The sequence below is a fragment of the Bombus bifarius genome, unplaced genomic scaffold, assembly GCF_011952205.1.
Source record: "Bombus bifarius isolate JDL3187 unplaced genomic scaffold, Bbif_JDL3187 scf7180000010271, whole genome shotgun sequence".
Classification (NCBI taxonomy): Eukaryota; Metazoa; Arthropoda; class Insecta; order Hymenoptera; family Apidae; genus Bombus; species Bombus bifarius.
In genome coordinates, this window is record NW_022885586.1 from 1,041,538 (window position 1) to 1,061,703 (window position 20,166).

The 20,166-nt window shown below is 40.8% G+C and overlaps 1 protein-coding gene across 1 annotated transcript; it reads left to right on the top strand.

The window, feature by feature from the left end:
- Positions 1-1,161: 1,161 nt before the first annotated feature.
- LOC117216329 (homeobox protein prophet of Pit-1-like) lies at positions 1,162-18,859 on the top strand. The gene is made up of 6 exons (XM_033462960.1): positions 1,162-1,657; positions 5,687-5,814; positions 6,728-6,835; positions 16,166-16,348; positions 17,446-17,545; positions 18,753-18,859. The coding sequence occupies exons 1-6, from the start codon at positions 1,438-1,440 to the stop codon at positions 18,857-18,859; spliced, it is 846 nt and encodes a 281-aa protein (XP_033318851.1). The 5' UTR covers positions 1,162-1,437.
- The last annotated feature ends 1,307 nt before the right edge of the window (positions 18,860-20,166 follow it).

The following is a 20,166-nucleotide window of genomic DNA, read 5'->3' on the forward strand; positions in this document are numbered from 1 at the left end:
CGATCACGAAAGGACAATATCGCCATCTCTACAGCTATCGCAAGTTACTAACTGGCACGAAGACTACGGAGGATAGTGATCTTGTATTTGCAAGACCAACGCTCCGACGAATACGTAAATATCAGGATAGAGTTTCAAACGTGAAATTAGTGTACTTCTGGATGATTTCGCAAACCGAGCAAGGATCCCGATTACTCTTACACGTTACAACCTTGAGGATAAAAAACTGTGAAAATCGTTGGAGAAACGATTGCTGGAATTTGAAGGATTCACGATCGAAACGAGATTAGTTTCTGAAAAGTGTCGCCGATATTGTGTTAAAGAAGTGAAACTCTCGAATATGTGTGAACGGAAATAACTGTTTCTAAAATTACCAAAATTACCAAGATTACCAAGTTACCTTTTTCGTCCACCAGAGACTACGCGTACTTTAAAGTCTTAGAGAACGTACCTCTGAATTCTTGCTCGCAAGTAAACATCGCGATCGTTGCTTCGAGTCACCAACGAATCGACGCGTTGTCACGTAAATATGTGATTTCGCGAATCCAATCGAACGCTCGAAACGTCATAAACACATGCTAGTACACGTTTGAAAATTCCCATTCGAACATCGACATATAAAATCGTATCGTTCAGAGACGTAACGATAGACGTCTGAACGAAAAGCAACGACGAACGATCGCTCCGGAAAGGATCGAGTAAAGTCTAAAAGACGGATCTCTCAGCGCGTCCAAGCGAGAAGCTTCGAAGCACGTAATCGACTCGAAAGCCGCAAAGACAAACCTTCCTCGTCGGATATATCCAAGAACGTAAAATTTACACGCGGCAGGTCTGTCGTGAGAATTTCCTAATTCCCTTAGCGCAGGATTCGTCACCGCAAAGAATCGGAGGATCTGGTATCCGAAATCATGACCAATCTGCGTTAAGAGACTTAGAAAGCGAGACACGTCCGTCGAAGGAGTCGACGAGTAAGATACGCGCACGACGAGCCTGTGCTAGGACATTTAGATAACAGGATCGACCCCTGGAAGGGATCGAGGAATTGGACAAATTTCGGATTTCGTGGAAACAGAGAAGAGAAGAGTGCGAAAGATCGGAAAAAATCGATCGTGGTTCCGCCTCTAGAAGGGGAACGACAGAGAATGTCTTGGTAGGTTGTGAAAGAACAACAGGAGCACTTGGTACGAGAGACCTCAACAAGGTCAACCCGGCATCACCCTGGCTAACGACCTGTCTGGAGGTACCGGGGGTCCCGGTGCAGGCGGCGTCGGTTCCGTCGGGGGCACCTCCGTCGGCGGCGGCGGCGGTGGCGGTTCATCGCTCCCGACGACCGCCCTCAGCCTCGATCATCAGCAGTTCAACATCTTCCCTGCGATCTTTAGCAGGCAGTTGAACTTTTCCGCGGCGGCAGCTGCGAACTGCGGTCAAAACAAGCTGATGGACGAACTGAGGCCGAATCTCGGTTTGCTCGGCGTTGGACTCGTCGAGAACGAGAGCTTCCACTTGAATCACAATCAAGAGAAGAGAAAGTGTAGCAGCACGAGCTCGAACGAGCAAGATTTCAGCCTTTACGGGGTTCACCAGGGTCTCGAAGCAAGCCCGCCGACACCAGCCGCGACGCCTGGAAGGAGCAGCGTCGGGGCTACTTCTTCCGTTGGTGAGTATCGCTCTGAATTCATTCGTCTTTCAATTCTGTACGTTTCGAGTCGCTCACTCGTTTCACGACCGACTCGGACGTTTAAGTAAAATATTTGGAGAACGATCTTCCAAGCGATACACACCGATGCTTAGAAAACGCTAAGTATTCGCGCACTTGCTTATGTTAGGAGAAGAGGGTTTAATAAAAATTTCTATGGAAAACGATAGATACATCGATGAATTTTATACGCAACGAGGATAAATGTTTAATCTTCTATAGAAGGATGATAAATATTTAGCCACTAGTTTCTTATCAATTTATGTATCTTACCAGCATCCATTTGCTGTTACTACAAATCGGCTAAAGTATCCGGATACTTATACAAACGATAGCGTATACCAGGATCCTATTTGGTTTGACGTTATCTTAGAACGATCGCGCGTTAGTCTGTTTCCTCTAATCACGAACGAAAGAGATACAAACGTTGAGGATGATTTGGAGGTAAAAATGGGCAACGTGTCATCTCGATATAGATGAATTTTCCGCTTGTTGAGCCTCGAGTACACACGTACGTCGACGATAAGATCGGTTATAGTGTTGACAATGGGGTGCAGGACTAGACCATATGGTGGTACCTGTTCTATAGGCTATTATTATGTGCTCGTGGGGTTTCAGAGAGCTTAGCACCAAGGGTGTGCTAATGGGGTTCACTCGAATCGTTGGATGTAGACGCGTGTCGAGTCTTGTCATCGAAGCGAAATGCTGAACAGAACTCTGTCTTCCTCCCTCTTGCTATATATTGACAGTAACTTGTACTTAGTGCCAGAATTCAATGTAGTCCAGCTGTTGGCTATCATTAACGAGTTTAACGTTTTTCCATCGCGGAGTAGAAGATTTTGCGACAAACTGGTCGTTTCTAGTTTCGTTTTTAACGGATAGTTAAAACACACATGCAACGTGCATAATTTGCAACCGATCTCTTTCCGAGGACTCCGAAGATCAAATCAATTAGACTCGAATGACGATTCTGCGGAAAGCGAAAATTTTCATACTATGAAAATACGACCGTTCTACGTATGGAATTCGTTCGTACATCGACGCGAGTCATGACAAATTTTCCGTTTAAATAATCAGTATCGTCGCGCGTTTAAAACGCCGACGCGAATTGAAAATCCCGCCGATGACGCTCTTACGCTTTTCGAATGCCGAAGACATTCTTTCAAATTGGAATTCGCCACCGAATTACGCCAGTTTACGGTAATAAAGTTATGGATGAATCATTGGTAAGACGATGGGTGCGGGAATTCAATAAGGGTAGAGAAACTGTATGCGATCGTAAGCGTTGGTGTCGTCCGTCTCTCGTTACGGTGGAACGCGAGAACGTGTTTGCGACTTTATCGCAAACGATAGACGCGTCCAACGAGCCAGATTACCATCTTTCTTGCAAAACTTGAAAAGTTTTTGCCTTTATGACGCTTCAGAAGAAACGACGATTCAGAGGATTGCGCAGGGCGATGGTTGCGTGAACTGTGACGGCGGAGGTCTATGACGAAGGTATACAAAAATTGAAAAATAACTTGGCATATATACCAAAGTCACAAATAAAGAGAACTTTTCAAGATGCATTCGCATCGTTGTTGCTTGGAAACTGGCATCACATTTTGGATGATGTTCGTGGAACGTAGAATTCTCTAACGAACCGTGCGTGCGATCGGATGCGTCTGTAAATATTACAAATAAGATAGGAGGTTCAACAGGTCGCACGGTAAAATTTTATTACGTTTCTGCGGATCTTATTATTCGGTAATGACTTTCGCGCGATGGGTCCAATTTAAGTGGAGAACGTCCAGCGTTTTGTTTTTTCCCTTGAAGGTCAGACTTTTCAGGAACGAGATGAAACCGCCGTAGTATTCTAATGCAAATGAAAACTCTGCAACGTTCAGCTAAGCGAAAGAAGGGAGGAAAAAGAAAGATGGAAGAAGGGAAGCGGAGAAAGAGAGAGAAACGGGGAGGGAAAAATTAATGTCGTTAACCCTCTGCGTCCTCCGCGGCATTAAAAGTACTCAAGCGATGGTCTTTCGCGCGATTCCCTAGCCCCTTTTAATACGCGAACCCGCGAAATTTCTCTACTACAAACGACGGTTTCCGTTTCTGTTTTCAAAAAAGACGATTTAATATTACTACCTGAACGAACTTACCGAAAGTCAGCTTCCCATACGGACGATAGAGTTTCTCTGCTATTTACTAGACATTTTATATAGCAAACGCATTTAACGCGATCGTTGTATAAGTATCGGAACGTGTTAAAACACATAAATTCTCCCTTTCAGTTGAAACGTCGTAACTAACGTTTTTCTCGTTTTTTTTGAGATACGTTGAAATTCGTTTGGTATATTTCCTTTCGTCACATTCGTTAATACGTTCGTAAAAATGAAATCCGAGAGTTGTAAAAATTCCGTAGCATCGAGGGACAGAGATTTGTAATTGGAGGGAGAATCGATCGAAAAAGTTGCCAGCGACGGCATAGCTTTTCGCGTTAACTGGAACTTGGTGGCAGATGCCGATGGAAGACAGCTGCGAAAGCTGCAGGGATCTGCCTTGTTAATAATCCCATAGATCGTGTCATTTGTCACCTCGTTCGCCTTGTTAAAATCGCTGGTAATTATTTCGAATATAGTATTCAGGGCGGATAATAGTCGTAGAGCTACCGTAACTACGATGGTTCTTCCTTTTCCAATTACTTTGATCCGCGATTAAGGTAGCCATTTACTTTAGAAAATGGAAAATAAACGAGGGTTCGATTTTCAACAATAAACGAATTAAATTATTTCCTTGGAAGAAAAAGTGAATATAAGAACGTAAATGTAAGGTTTTCGGTCATATTTTTCGCTTTATATTCAAGACGCGACGTCCAAAGGAATTTCAAATCGATATCGAGCATGTTTCGTTATTTGTTGTTATTTCAACAACTTCTTTCGACATATTATACATTTTTTACATTTATGCTGTAACATCTTACATCTCGCACACACGAGAACTTTAGTATTTTTCCTTGGTCTACTGCTTCTGTCGAACTCGATCGAAAATTTGTTGCCACGGTTAGCATCGTTAATGGCAATAAAATTGATGTAATCGCGACACCTGTTGTTGCCATAAACGAGTCATCGTTACGCGTCCTTCCATAATCGCCAAAGGTCGTCGTTTCAACTCTCGGCTTTTCTTTCTTCTTACCTCGATCGCCGAGCCTTTCTAACCAGTATCGTTGTACCAGTCGTAAAGTTTCGCGAAACGTACAACGATGAAAATCCGTACCAAGTATTCTCTGTCAATTTACAACAAATAAGTATATGAAATAGGCGTTGCCATCGTGTTAGTGGTTTCGCTAAGAAACGGATCATAACGCGCAGATTTGCCTCGTCTTCTGGCTGAACTTGACCGAGTTTCACTGTTCACCGGGTAACGGGGCAAGGTATGTAAAGTGGACAGCATTCATCCTTGAACATTGAATCAGCATGTAACATGATTAGGTCATTAACGCCCTAACCAAGTTAGCATAGTGCGAGGGACTTCGCTCGCCACCGTTACCCCGACCGTACGTTCGTATGTTCGTTCATAAAGCCGATACCGTGAAACAACCAAGACGAACGCAGACTTCTACATCGAGACTGTAACCTCGTGTCAATCGTTCTCTCGATTCGCACCCGGTTCCTTAGCTATCGATGGTTACGACGTACATTATCGAAAATATTCCGATAGTTTTCTCCTTTTTCACGGGATATAATTTGGCAGAAAGTTGGGAATAAAAAGGTTTTATTTCGTTGTCTATCGTCGCGACAGCTACGCAACGAAATATTACGACACGATAAAGTTGATTTTTACGAGAGCTAAGATGCAATAACAAAATTGGTATTTTTATTAACTGGGATTTATGGGACTATCGTTCCGTTGTTGGAGCAAGTCTTTGTCTTCGAACGGTTCAATTTTCGGAAATGAATTTCGATAGGTCGACTAAATGAAAACTAATTTAATTGATTTTTCCAATTTCAGGCGCGGAAGGAGCTTTTAAAAAGTTAAAACCCGACCCTTGTGCTTCGAGTCCTCACATCGGCCATACACCTACCACCGCCAGTTGTCCAACACCCGCTCGACGACGGCACAGGACCACTTTTACGCAGGTTTGCTCTTAACTTTGCATTAACTTGACGTCCACGCGCATAAGAGAAAAACGTATGAATTTTCTTAGCTTCCAATCTTTTCTCACGTACAAAAGTTCCTAATTAATTACCGTTGCTATCGCGTGCGTACGAAGCGTCGTTTTCTCAACTAAGATATTTACCTGTGCGCAGTTTCTTCAACATATCGATATACTTTTTAATCAAAGTAATTTCCAGTATCATGCCACGTATCATTTCAATGATCGTTCAGTTGGTTGTTCGAAATACCCGAATAGACAGACGCATGATTATTTTAAAATAACATCTAAAATAAAATCGGAGATATTTTCAAATAATATTACATATTTAAAAATTATTTGTTAAAGTCGTTTGAAGAATAATTAATTTTTAAAGCGGCGTTAGTATTACACGCGATATTTTACACACGGAAAATCTAATTAATTCGTTTGAAATTAAATAATTTATTTGTCACATTACGGAATAAATTATTCCCTATTTACTACTATGTTTGTTTGTTATGTGATTTTGATCGTGATAATAGATTTAGCAGTAATATTAAAATAAATTTGACAAAATTTTAGTTCAGATCCGAGCCAAATCGGATGACATATCGTTTAAACACGTAATCATTTTCGAAATATTTTCTCGAAACAATGCCCAGGCCTGATACGATTTTCTACTTAAGGTTTCCCCTAATTGAAAAGAATCGATTCGTTCGTTGCATCGTTTTTCGCGACTGTCTGCACCCATTGTTACGATTCTCGGTAGCTGGATTATTTACGGATAAACTCGTTACACATATTTCGATAACGAAATTTCGATTACCTCGATCCCCGAGATCTTTCGTGTAGCGTTCAAATTTCCTGCCGGTAGTTCAGATCGGCTTCACTACGGCCTTCCAATTGTTTCGCAGGAGCAGCTGGCAGAATTGGAATCGGCATTCGCAAAATCTCATTATCCAGACATATACTGCAGAGAGGAATTGGCGAGGTCCACGAAATTGAACGAGGCTAGAATTCAGGTGAGTATCGTAGCTTTGTAACGAAGAAGAAACAGAAAACATAAGAAACTGCTCGATTCACTTTCTCCTAAGCATCGAATTTTTCGAACGATTGATCTGAAATTGGAAGAAGATCAGCCTTGTGAAATCGACTCGAATATTTCGTAGCGTTTTTGTAAAAACCAATGAGCTACTAGCGTAAAATCATTTTCACAGCTAATTCCCACGAACGCCTACAATTGCCATTTCGAGAATTTATTTTATCGATAGAAATTAACAAAAGAAAAAAAAGAAAAAAAAATTGGAAACTCGAAGGTTAATCAAGCGAATTGCATCTTCTAGCGACGCACGTTTCTTTCGAAAATTTGTTCCTCGATAATAAAATTCGACGATGTATCCCACGAAATTTTCTCCCCATTTAGCTTCCGATGGTCTTCGAACAAATTCGACGTGCTGTTTCTCGCGAAACGTTACATATATTCGTATATATATTTTCTGTGCGTCCATCTTTTTGGCCATGAGTCACGCAATAATCGAATCAAAGACGCATGTAGGGTGGCAAAATGAAATTACGCGCGCAAATGTCGATCCAAGATACCCTCGAGTCTTTCGGGGGGTTGCAGAGTCAATCAGTGGAAACGGAGGCGTTTCGGACAAACTTTCTGATATCCACTGTAAAATAGGGAAATAGCAGATACGGGATTATCGATATCGACGAAAGTTAGGTTCGTTGCTTATTCCAGACTAGGGTAAATTTTGTTCGAAACGAAGATGAGAAAAAGACGACTCGAAACGACCAACTTTTCCAGTGTTTTGATATTTTTATCTTAGAGATAACACGTAGCAAGCACCTCTATTCCGAATACTAAATGGATAGAGAAAAAAAGGATCGGAGACTGATGCGATGTCAACGAAATTTCGAAATATTTAGCGCATAATACAGCTTCAAATTTATTTTTCTCGAAAGCGAAGCATCGTATGGTAAAATTGTATTCCACATTTTTTACTTGTTTTCAAACGTTAGTTAGTTCAAACTGCTCGAAATTAGCCAGATCGAAGTATACTTTGTGAAATCTTCAAAGTCGATTTTTTCGAAAACACAGCCTGGGGTGAAAAAACGTTATACCAAATCCTTTTCTTATTTCTTCGCCCTCTTTGTTTTAGAATCATTCATTGACTGTTTGTACCGCGACTATTCCCCAGCTCTGCGCCTCTCGTATCGCAGTCAACATATCCAAGTATGGTCAACGATTTTTTGAAAATATCGAGAAAGTAACGCAGAAAATATGTTTCAGTTTATAGTTGAGTTATTCGGAGCACCGTGCTTTCGCGTGACACTGTATTTCGTAATTCAGTGACCGAAATTTCCATAAAGCCACTTTTTGGTAAAATTGTATAATTATTTCGTTCTAACGAGCTTCGTAACCATTTTGGGGTAACCAGGAAAGAAACGTACATGTACATGGATCGTAGCGATAGGAGTAACGTTGATTTAAAAAACACGTAGAAATATAATTGAACAGAAAACAAAAATGCGAGATTTCTATAGAGCCACGCGCTTTTTCGATAAATAAGATAAAAACCGACGATAATTTCTTCGCTGTATCCATATTAATAGTTCGTACAATTGCCATTTTTTTCAAATTACATCAAAAATGCAACTCGGTGTTGACAAAATCGGATTTTCTAACGTTTCTTTACCGATAGACGTCTACGGTTCGTTTACCACCTTTGATAATTCACTAATGCGATTATATCGGCCGCTATTGATACAACAACTTTTCTCCCAAATTTTCCCCGAAGATTTTCTATGGGATTCGAATCCGGGGAACAAGCTGGCCATGTTAAAATCTTTTTGATTCACCCACTGTTTCGTGCGAAGCATTGTCGCGCTGGTAAATGAAACTGTTATCTCCGATTCTTTCTGCCAACGATACTCTAAACCACATCTCTCTACATATACGTTCTTTTTTCTAGTTCTCTCGAAATGCCATCGTACACGAACTTTTCACTGGAACAAAACTATTATAAGATTTCACCAAAAAAGAACAAATATATCGACTGTATGGAAATAGTGGATATATAAAATATCAACCGACGTATCCACGCGAACGTACTTAATCGCTTAATCGAGGAACGCTAACGATCTACGTTTAATCGACAAGTTGCGAAATAAGGAAGGGTAAACATTCGATACGAGCGAACGCGTTAGCTGGAAGATGAAACGCGACAGATTCGAGGGTAGTAGTGCGGTTTTTGACAACGTTAAAGAATGGACAGGATGGAGAGGACTCTGGCGACTGTATCTGGCCAAAGGATTCGCGTTAGCTGGTGCAGAGCCGCCGCTGGCCCCTCCGAATCCTGGAGCGGTACATATTAAAACAGTCGCCAGTGCGTTTCGCTCTTTTGATATATAATGCAGGACGGTGTTGTTTGAGTTAAAAGCCCAGGAACCGCGGTGACTTAACCCTGTTAAACTGCGATGCCAAGTAAAACGCGGTTTGCTTTGCTTTTACTCGTTGGTTATAATCCATGCACAAAGTGTCCACCAGGCAGGAAGTGGCTTCACCGATGCGGCGGAGACTTTCGAACGCGTTCATTTGCCGGCCTCAAATGTAAAAGTATCCAAGCCGGTCTTCAAACGACGTTTCTAGTCATTAACTTTTGAAACGTCGATGCACCGACCGTTTCCACTAATTTCTTCGTTCGATGTTTTTTTCAATCGCTCGCAGCTTTTCCGGCGTCCCTTCGCGACGGTTAACGTCGAACAGATCGTAAATAGGGACGACGGATGGAAAAACACGATGAGCAAATCGTCGATGCTTTCGGATTCGACGGATTATCCTCGTTTTTTTAACTGCGTTATACCAAGTATCATCTTTTTTATCTTTTTTGTTTTGTTTTTTTTCTTCTTCAGATATCGAATGGCGTTAAAAACAGAAAAGTTAAAGTCTCTGTGTGATTCGTTAATCGCGTTCGTGTTCGTGAACGTAGGAATTAGTATAAACGTCCACACAGTCTACCTATCGTGCTCTGTACGTTATCGTTTCTATCTGATATTTTCAGCGAAAACGACCGACAAGGTTGCTCCTAAATTTAATCCTCTTTTCCGTTTAAACGCGTTACTGCAAATTTATAGATAACATTCACGATTCATCGATCGTTCCTTCGCGAATATTATACGCGGGTATTTTTAGGAACAGATAGAACACGATAAACCGTTATACGCTATTTCTTTCGGGATTAAGGAAAATAAGAGCATAAAGTTAAATGGTAGAAATTACAACTTTACAGTGGAGTTTCAACTTGGATTAAAAGTTCGCTAATCGAATTTCACAGTCGAATGAAAGTACACGTTACGTTCTGTACGTATATCTAGCGACGAATTTCTCGTCTATAGCGTCTACGATATTTTAAATTGCTGCGAATACCGTTCGAGCGTACATTAGAACCGATTAGACCATCGGTTTCGAACACTCCGAAGACATGTCCGAAATTACTCGTCGTCCTGTGGCTCGATCGAGAAGGGACGGTAAAAACGTAGGAAGAATATCTCCAGCCGAACGAATAACAATGAAACAAATAAACGAGTTTCAGGTTGGTCGAATTAATTCGAACGAGCCTTTGTTCTACCGTGCTGTTAAACCATTGAAAAAGGAGAAGGTTGCGCGCTTCGTTAAACAATTGGGAAAAGAAGTTGAAAATTATCAGGGAACGCGCGTTTCTATTTCATTGAAATATTCGATGCTACGGAATTCTTTGAAGGCTGCCGTGGTAGCTACGGCATTTTGTATTTTGGAAGATGGCGACACGCGAACAGGGTGCTCTTGGATGAAAGAGAAATAGGTAGGGAACGGCGGTGGCAAAGTTGAGATGAGTTGGGAAGGAAGGGTGGTTGGGTGGCGCTGTACCGGAGGCTGCCATTATATCTGAGCCGCCATTTTAAATTGAATTTTCTCCACCCTAGATAGATCTGAAACGTCTCGGCCTTGCCGAGGTTCTTCCTTCGTTGCGAGACGAGGAGTAAGAAGATGAGGAAAAGTAGAGGGAAACCGTACGAAGGGTACCAAACCCCCTATGGCTCGGCTCCCTATCTTTCTCTTCTCTTCTTTTCTCTTTTCTTCCCTCCTCTTCTCTTCTCTCTCTTCTCTTCTCTTCTCTTGTCTTTTCAACCGCTATTTCGCGATGGATACTCTCCACGTCTTCGCTATTCTGTCCAAATGCTAACGGCAGAATTTTGCCTAACGAGGAACGAGGCGAAACACGCGAGAACGTAGAAAGCTGATTGCAATTTAATCGAAATTTTCATACTGGCGAAAGAAAATCAGCTGGACCTTTTATACGTGGTATCTACTTTGGACGATGAATTCGCGTATTTATGTTTATATAAGTAGACTAGGGATATTTATCGTGGAAATAATTAAAAGAGACTAGAGACTGCGCCGAGATTTCTGTCACGCGTTATACGTTACGACGAGTACACCTTATTTTAGATATTTTATACACGCGTTACGAGCATTTTATGCACTTTCGCGCGACTAATCCTCTTATTTTTCATAGGAGAGCGATTTTAAGATGCGATACCTGGTCGACCAATCGCGCGTTACCAAGAAACTGTCTTTTTATTGATAATGGTAATACGGTATAATGATAACGGTTAAGAAAAAGGATAGCATCGTGGTAAGAGAATAATTCTCGAATCACCGCACAAGAAATCCCATTACCTCGAGGAAAAAGAAAGGTGAATCCGAGACCCAATATTAAGTTAGCTAAGTTTTCATTCGACCTTTTTACTTCGATTCGACTTCCGATCGAAGCCTACCTAGTGGGCGTTTTACGAGAAAATTGACTTCCTATCTGAGAGGAAATAAGAAAAACTGACGAGCGAAATAAAAAATTATCAACGTACATTCCTCGTTTTATCATCGGACGGAATATACTTTTTTAGATCGCTGCACTTCGAATGTAACTCGCGTTTACATTTATTACTTTACGGTTTCTTGTCAAATCTTTCACGGCTCGCGAAATATTCTCCCTTTCTCTCTCCAACAATGATTTCTACATCTCCCACGTTTTAAGATACTTTTATATTTGTAAAAACGCTTCGAATGTTCCTGTTGAAAAAAAAAAAAATCTCAATCTCGACAAATATACAGAACAAAGTAAACTTCTCGTTCTAATATTTAACGAATAAGACAAATCTCTATCGTCGCTTTTTTAGTCCAGAAGCGTGCAGAAAAATATATCGCAAACAACCGCGATCTACTCATCGAGACGCGTCGTAGTTTCGACATGATCCAACGAAGAAATGTAAAAATCGGTAGATGGAAGACACGCAGCCTACGATCGACGAACGTTCGTTCGACAAAGTGTAGGTGTACGCGTGTTCCGGTACGAGGGAAGAAAAGTGGGCGATGAGGCAAGAAGAAAGTAGTAGTAGGTATATTTTCTTGCAGAGAGTAATCCATTATCTCGGGATCCATTTTCTGTCTCTATACGTGGGTTAGCTATCAGAGTACGGAGTGTATTCTCTTAGGTATACAGAAGGATAGTTTTCTTGGTCGTGGTTCTCAAAGTAGCAGACATTTTGAGCTGTTCTCTACCCTTGAGGGAGAGAGAACTGCACTTTCGCTATCCCATCTTCTGGCGCTATCTTTCTCTACGGCAGAACATAGCTGGGCGGAGAAAGGGAGGATTGGAGAGCACGGTTATTGAATTACCAACTCTTAGCTTTCCAGTTCTTGTAGGGTACGCGCCTTAAGGGACGCGCGCAAGTATGTTCGCAAAAAGCTCTTTCAGAGGAGTTGTAAATAAAAGGAGCGATCCGCGTTTACGAGACCTAGTCGCTTAAACGCATCCGTATATTTATCTATGGATAAACATACGCGAATTACCTTTCTTTCAACCGATTTATTCGATGCCTTTCGCGGATCAGCTTTCAGCGATAAGTCGAATGGTTTTCAGGGGATACATAATCCGGTGTAATTAGATTTTTCGTTGATGCTTACGTGGAGATTGTACAAAGTTCGCGATACGTTTGTTTAAATCGTATAATTCGTACTTCGTATAATTTTGAACGCATCGATCGATGCAATTCGTTGTTTCTTGTATAAACGCTATTCGCGTTGGAAAACGATTGATTCGGTAGATATTTCGATCGTGATACAATTTATCACGTAAGAGACTCGATTAAAAGATACCTGCGAAGGTATTAAAGAAGCAGGAGCAAGATAATCCAGTTTCGCGCTTTTAGCATTTCGAATTACCTCTTCCTTTCGATCAAACCGATATTTTTACAAATATGACGCGAGAAATAACAACGGGGACGATCGACCGGGTTTCGTTATCGATCGTTTCCTTTTTTTTTTTTTTTTTTCAAGATATTCACAAACGCTTTTCGGCGATACGTTTGATAAATACATCCTGCAGTATTAATAACGTTTAGAGCCACCATTTTTATGGATTCGAGGCCTGTTCTATTCGCAAGCACGTATTAACGTGCGTGTGTGTGTGTGTGTGTGTGCAAAAGTGAAATGTCGTTATATTTGCCGGGTAATATAATTTGCAGCGATGCATACTCGAATACTTTGAACTTTGACTTTTAGATCGGAGCTCTATCATAGAGTAGTACATCGCCATAATCAAAAATAAAGGCCTTAAAAAGGAATAAACGAATCGCAGTACTTTTTGACGCGCGGTATTCTCGAACAGAATGCTTCGAAAATCTACGTTTCGATAGAATATTTCGATAGAAACGTATACAGTACGAATAAAACTATCGGCACGGATTCTGTAAAATTCTGCATTTTCCAAAAAAAAAAAAAAAAAATGCTATTCTTTGTTTCATCTTCTCGTAGGATATATAACATTTATGGCTTGGAAATATACATATGCGTATCGTCTACGAATGTATAAACGTACATCGCGCAAAGTCCTATTAAAGATTGGTAGAACACGAAACCGATAGAAGACTCGCAGTAACAAGAAAGTCAAATTTGTTATTCTGGAAATTCGTATATATTTCGTGCGTATAAATGTATAAGCCGAAACGAGATATTTAAAACTACGATAAACCAACTCTGCAATCGATAAAGTCGCATCATCGACCGGCAGACTATTATTTGAATAGTACACGATCGTAGTTGGTCAAAATCGCGTACATCGTTATAGATGGAACGCAAAGTAAAATTATTCTTTGTTACGGCATTATTATTTTTAACGAAAGTTTCTCTTCCTTGCGTCGACAACTACGACAACTTCGATGCGAAACTAATGACTCAGGGTGACACGTAAATTCAAATTATTTGGGATGCTAGTATCTTTTGTGCAAGTGCAAATCGGCTCATGTGCCATGAATTCAAATGCGGGTCGCAATTGGTTATGCGTGGTGCTTCGCTTGTTCCGTGATTTCCGTATGTGCAGTTTAAAATGATGTAGGTATAGCCAGATATACACGTACGTATACAGGCGCGTCCCTTTTTGAAATTATCGATACAATCTCTTTGCCTAACAGCCGATACATCGTGTTCCAGATTTAATTCACAAAAGAATTTATATCGATCCAATGCACGATGGTAATGACATTTTACGAATAATTCGTCGACTGTCTTTTTAATAATAGGAGGAGAAAGAAAACGATGTCGATACTGGAGCAGCGACGGTTTCTCGGTTTAATTTTTCCATCGCTACGTCCGACGTCTCGTTTCGAACAGTCGTGTTTCATTTCTTATTTTGTACACGTAAAAATGCAATCAACGCAGTATGGAAAAATATACATAAAAATATATCAGGCTCGCGTTTCAGCGTAATTTTCGTAGCACGATGCTGTTTGTTTCGTTTAACGATCGATGAAGTACTTCGAGTCAAAATTGGACTCCGTAAACTCTCGCACAGCTAAATGACCATCGTATTCGACTTCTTTCGTTCGGCTCCCATTCGTCGTAAATTCCCTCGTTCTGACAACTATAATTTTCCTTCCTCCTTATCTCTACGAACAGTACTCTCGATTCACACCCACAACGATACAAAATCCACGATATTCAAATTGCCCAACGGTTTTTCACCGGGCAATTCTTTCCCTTCCATTCTATCGTCGTACGTTCTCGCGTATCTTCTGCAGCCCCTTTGACCCACCTCTTACGGACACCGGAACATCATCGGCGCGGATGTTTCGCGAGCTACGCTTCGAAAACTACGTATCGTACTTCCATCGAGAAACAGAAAAAGAGAGAGAGGGGGAAAGAGAAAAAAAAAGAAAAAGACAAGAAATACGCGAAGAGAGAAACGGACCAAAAAGAGACGCGATACGGGGAGCGGCAAATCAGAAGGAAATAGAGAAAAATAACGGAAGAAAAAAGATACGGAACAAGTAGAGAAAACCAGGCTTGATCGAGCCACCCTCGTGTGTCACTCGTTTCGCCGTGCGATAGCGTGCAAGAACGAGAGAGAAACCGAGAATGAGAGACTATGCCTGTGTGTGTGTGCGTGCGTGTGTACGTGTGTACGTGTGTACGTGTGTGTGTGTGTCTACGTGCGTGTATACGAGTGTGTACGAGGGAGACAGCGAGAAGAGGAGGAGAGACGGTGCACAGTAGAAATGTCGATAAAACATGTTGGCCAATGAGGAAGCTTGGAGTGACGTCACAGTCGTGGCATTGGCCAATCAGGAGGCACTGGTAACATCACCACGAGGGTGGAAACAAGTCAACCCCAACCAGGGGAGAGGCTTTTCTCTTTCTGGGGGTTGCTTGGAAAAGGGTCGGTTGGCAGGGAATCACGAGAACCCGGAAGAAGAGAAGAGAGGGGAAACGAAGAAGGAGACCATAGGGTGGAAGGGGGAGGGGGTGGTAGGGGGGTTGTAGGCGTGATGGAGGGTCGAGAGAGCGATAGAGGGTTCGAGGGTGGCGGTTGGAGGTTCGGGGATTCGGTGTGCATGCCGGGGAGTCGCTGGTGGCGGTTCAGGCAACCCCCAATATGGGTTTACTAATCCCGCGAAACAATGGAAATTGCCCGATGCAAAATGGCGATAGATAAACTACTCTACCTCGGGGAGAGTCCGAGAAAAGCGGGAATAGCTCAGCGACCGACGATGGAGAAGAGAAATGCCCCCGTCCCCGCCGCCCCTTCGTTTACAGTCTGATTAACGCGTTCTCGTAGATTCGATTCGAGAACGCGAGTTCGAACGTACATATTTTCGAAACTTCGAGTCGGCTCGTCTAACGAACTCGTTCGCCTCTCGCCGTTGCACTTTTCGCGAATATCAGAAAAACGTTATTATTACAATACTTTACGTTTTACTTGGGTCTCCGGAGAATTTTCCTAAATTCTATCGCACTTTCTTCGCACCGGTAGGTCTGGTTTCAAAATAGAAGAGCGAAGTATCGGAAGCAAGAGAAGCAACTTCAGAAGGCCCTGACTCCGATTCCTGCTTGCCAAGGTGCCATGATGAGGAATATTTATCCAGGTGCCAGCAGAGGTTATCAACCGTATCCTCATCCTCACAATAGCATAAATGGAATAAACCGCTACCCTCAGGCAAGTCATTCGTCTCTAAAATATTCTTTTACCCGTAGTTTCTTTTCAGATCTCTCGCAACGATCCACGGTTTTGTCTTCTTACATCTTGTACAACGTGTTGCAGGCTTTTTTCCGCAAAACAGTGCCATAAAATATCCTACGATTAAAAATAAGAAATCACGAAGATCGACAGAGCACAGACGCTCTGTTAAGAGATTAGAACAAAATTATTATGCTGACATTGGTTTGCGAAAAGGAACCTGAGACGCCCTTCGTACAGATCATTCATCGAAATCCTTCGTTACCGTTGACAATTTTCTCAAAATAGTTTTGTACGTACGTTCGCGTACGCCGAAAACCGAGATATTAGGTATCGATACGTACGTGATAAAATATGAGCAACGTTTCAAGGTGTGTAAATCCATCGTCACGTTTCAGTCGCCGTATAATTCATTATATTTTTATCGTATTTACGTATATCAAAAAAAAAAAAAAAAAAAAAAAGAAAAACGAAAATCGTTAACGCTGACAATGGATGCGTCACGCCTACCAAGCAACGTATCGTATCCCTACGAATGAATTCGATGCGTTTCTCGTTAATGATTTTAACCGAGGTATTAAATTGAAGTGCACCTGAGCGTGCGTCCGGCGCATCGCTATCGGTCGATGTAGCTAAATTGCATTTCGACTGATTAGTTGGGTCGGACGGATTACCGAATGCCTACCGGTTTAATTAAGCCAATAATTCGTCGAGCGTATCGGTTTGCCGATAAAAAAGCTTCGAGATCCTCTTAATCGATCTTCGAAGTCATGTTTGACGTACCGCTATAAAATTTACCGATACTTGCTCCGATCTTTTTTCGTCCGTTATCCTTTCCAGCTGTAATTCCTCTTCTCTATATTAATCCAAACTACCATTCCACGATAACAAGTTTCCACTATTTCTTGTCCCGTATGTTGATTTAAACTACGATCTTTTGAACAACGAAGTTTGATTTTATTTATTTCGAAGAGGAATCGATAAATCGCCTGTAAACGATACGACGAGATTATACTGTCGTATTTTTCTTGTCTAACGAGTAGTTAATTTATATATGAATTTATGTTTGCATGTAGATGAGTACGACGTCCTATCCAAGTATGACACAACCGTTTTCTATGTCACATTCAGCGTCGAATATGTCTGCAGTTACTGGTATGAGACAAGATGCGATGGGTGAGTTCACGTGATCTCCAACTATGCACTATTCGAATAATAGCCTGTTAATCGATTTACGATTTCATTAACTCGCGAGTTAATTTATAATTAGGAATATTTTGCTTCGTAGCTTGAGCGAACCGGCGTTATATCCAAACATTGCACGTTCCACCCAAAATACGAACAATGATCGTTGTAGAATTAATTCGTATAATCAGAAAATGTATTTGTCGGCATTTGGTTTAATTCGAAATTTGATTTGCTGTCGTAACATTACCATCGATGCTATAGATTTATCGCTGTTACGTGTCCAATTACAAAGTGTAGAATTTGCAGAAATATAAAAGAGGGAAACGCTGAAAGATATTAGAATCGATTCGATTCTATAGAAACGAAAAGATCTGCTTGTTTTCCTTTTTTCTTTTCGTAATTATCATAGGCGTTGGTCTAAAGTTATTAAATGACTTGGTAAAACGTTGGACCGGAAATGACAGGAATCGGACATCCGTACAAACGTTCGTTCGTTCGTTCAGTCCAAGACGTTCTCTCTATTTCCGCTCGAATGCCGTCTTACATCATTTCCGGCGCAAGATGGAATATCGCTTTAAAATCGAATCAAGACTATTCGCGAATTGGCTGTCTATGCCGGTGTTCGTGTTCGAGTTTTCGCTCGGTATAGAGCGTAGGTCTTCCACGAATATCTCTGGCTCTTATAACGATTTAACGTCTTAATGCGATAACAAATCGGCCGATTAACGATTACGACGAACCTCCTGCAAAAGTCATTAAATCGATTCACCGGATTGCTTTCTTAAGAGAAAAGAAATTTACTTTCGTTCGTCGAGCTGTTTCCGATGGGAAAGGGTAGATGGATATCTCATTGTCAGTCTTCCTTTTTCGCGTTAAATCGAATGGGTATTTAACTTATTATAACTGATCAATAAATTCTTCGTATTAAAAAGATAATATTCCGCGTATATCGTTATCTTACGTTCGCGACGATTATTATCGCAACGATTATTGCCATTGGTGACATATAAAAACTGTGGAAAGAAAAAGAAGGCGATTTCCCATTTCTTACAAGCAAACGATTTTATCGTTCAATCTCGTTATCGATCAAATCCGTGTTTCGACGAAAATTACCTTTTTGTTTTGGTTTCGGGGCTAAAGATAAGAATGCTGTGGGATGGATCGATTTATCCACTGATTTATTACTTCGTTTCAGGCATGTCAGCCGAGGACGAGTGGTACAACAAGAGTATTTCCGCTCTAAGAATGAATACGGCTCATCATCCCAACCTCGCTGCGCCAATGTTGCAATATCAAACATAATTGTAAACATTATATGAGTGGATCAGACGAAATCGTTACGATATATATATATTTGACTGCATATCTTCATTCAGGCAACTTAGCACCGCTAAAACGTGTTGTCAAGAGGAGACGAGATTATCTCTCGACGCTATGAAGTACATTTAAGAGAACAGTGAAACGAAATCAAATTAACGCGAATCTCGTGACATTTTGCACAAAAAGAGACGAAAAGTCGAATTTACGATAGACACGAAACAATATCGTGTTGAACGGTTTAAACATCTTACCATGATTGTTCGTTCATTAATGTTATGATAGAAAATCAGCTCTGACTATTGCGTTTCAGTTAATGAGATATGATTTCTAACATTTCGTCGTAATGTTAATGATATTTCGACAAAAGTAACTTTGTTAATATCATTTGGTATTATTGGTAAAAGAAAGTAAGAAATATTATTCATGTGCGGTGTTATGCATACACACGGATGATATGTATAATTTCATTAAACACACATATTCGCACATAACATTATAATTATTAGTGAAAATGATTATGTATGTACACAATTTTCTATTATTCTGTACAAAGCGTGATATACATATTTCGATCGAACTTTCAATTCTTAAATTAAGTGATACATGTCTGTAGGATCGGAAGGATTTCATTTTTCGTAACGATAGTAGAAATGCATATTGCCGCGTAAAGCAGTTTTGCATTTGAATTTATCCAGATTATTTCTAAAATGCCGATAAAACCGGTTCTTTTGTTGTTCGTTCGTTTTATTTTTATGATATATAGTTTCTTTCCAATGCTGATAAAGGCAAAGTCAGTGACTAAATGAAACAAACTTATATTTCATGTTTTCTTCCTTCTCTATCTTTTTATTCTCCTTTTTTCTTTTTTGACACAGCACGCGCTACGCATAACTAACAATTAGAGTAATCAATATGCACGCAGAGTGGAACTCGATACGCGCACAATCCACGTAATCTTTTTGTTAGTTTCTTAACAACGATCCAAAACAGTTTCGTTAACAGAGGAGATTGTAAATAAGGAAGAGATACGTATACAGTGTAATCAACAGATATTCTAGCATATGCGATTTTTCAATGTCCTTTTAAAGATATAAGCATACCTAAACTTAGTGGAATATTAGGTATTGATTTGTGTGCTTATGTTGGCCAGAGTTTTAAATAATCAGGATGAGAGACGAGGATAACTGACAATGTCTTGCGTTTGAAATTTGAGAGACGCCAGGGGTCTAAATAAATAATTACGTGAAGTTCTATACACAGTTCCTTTTTTATCTTAAATAATTTTGCAC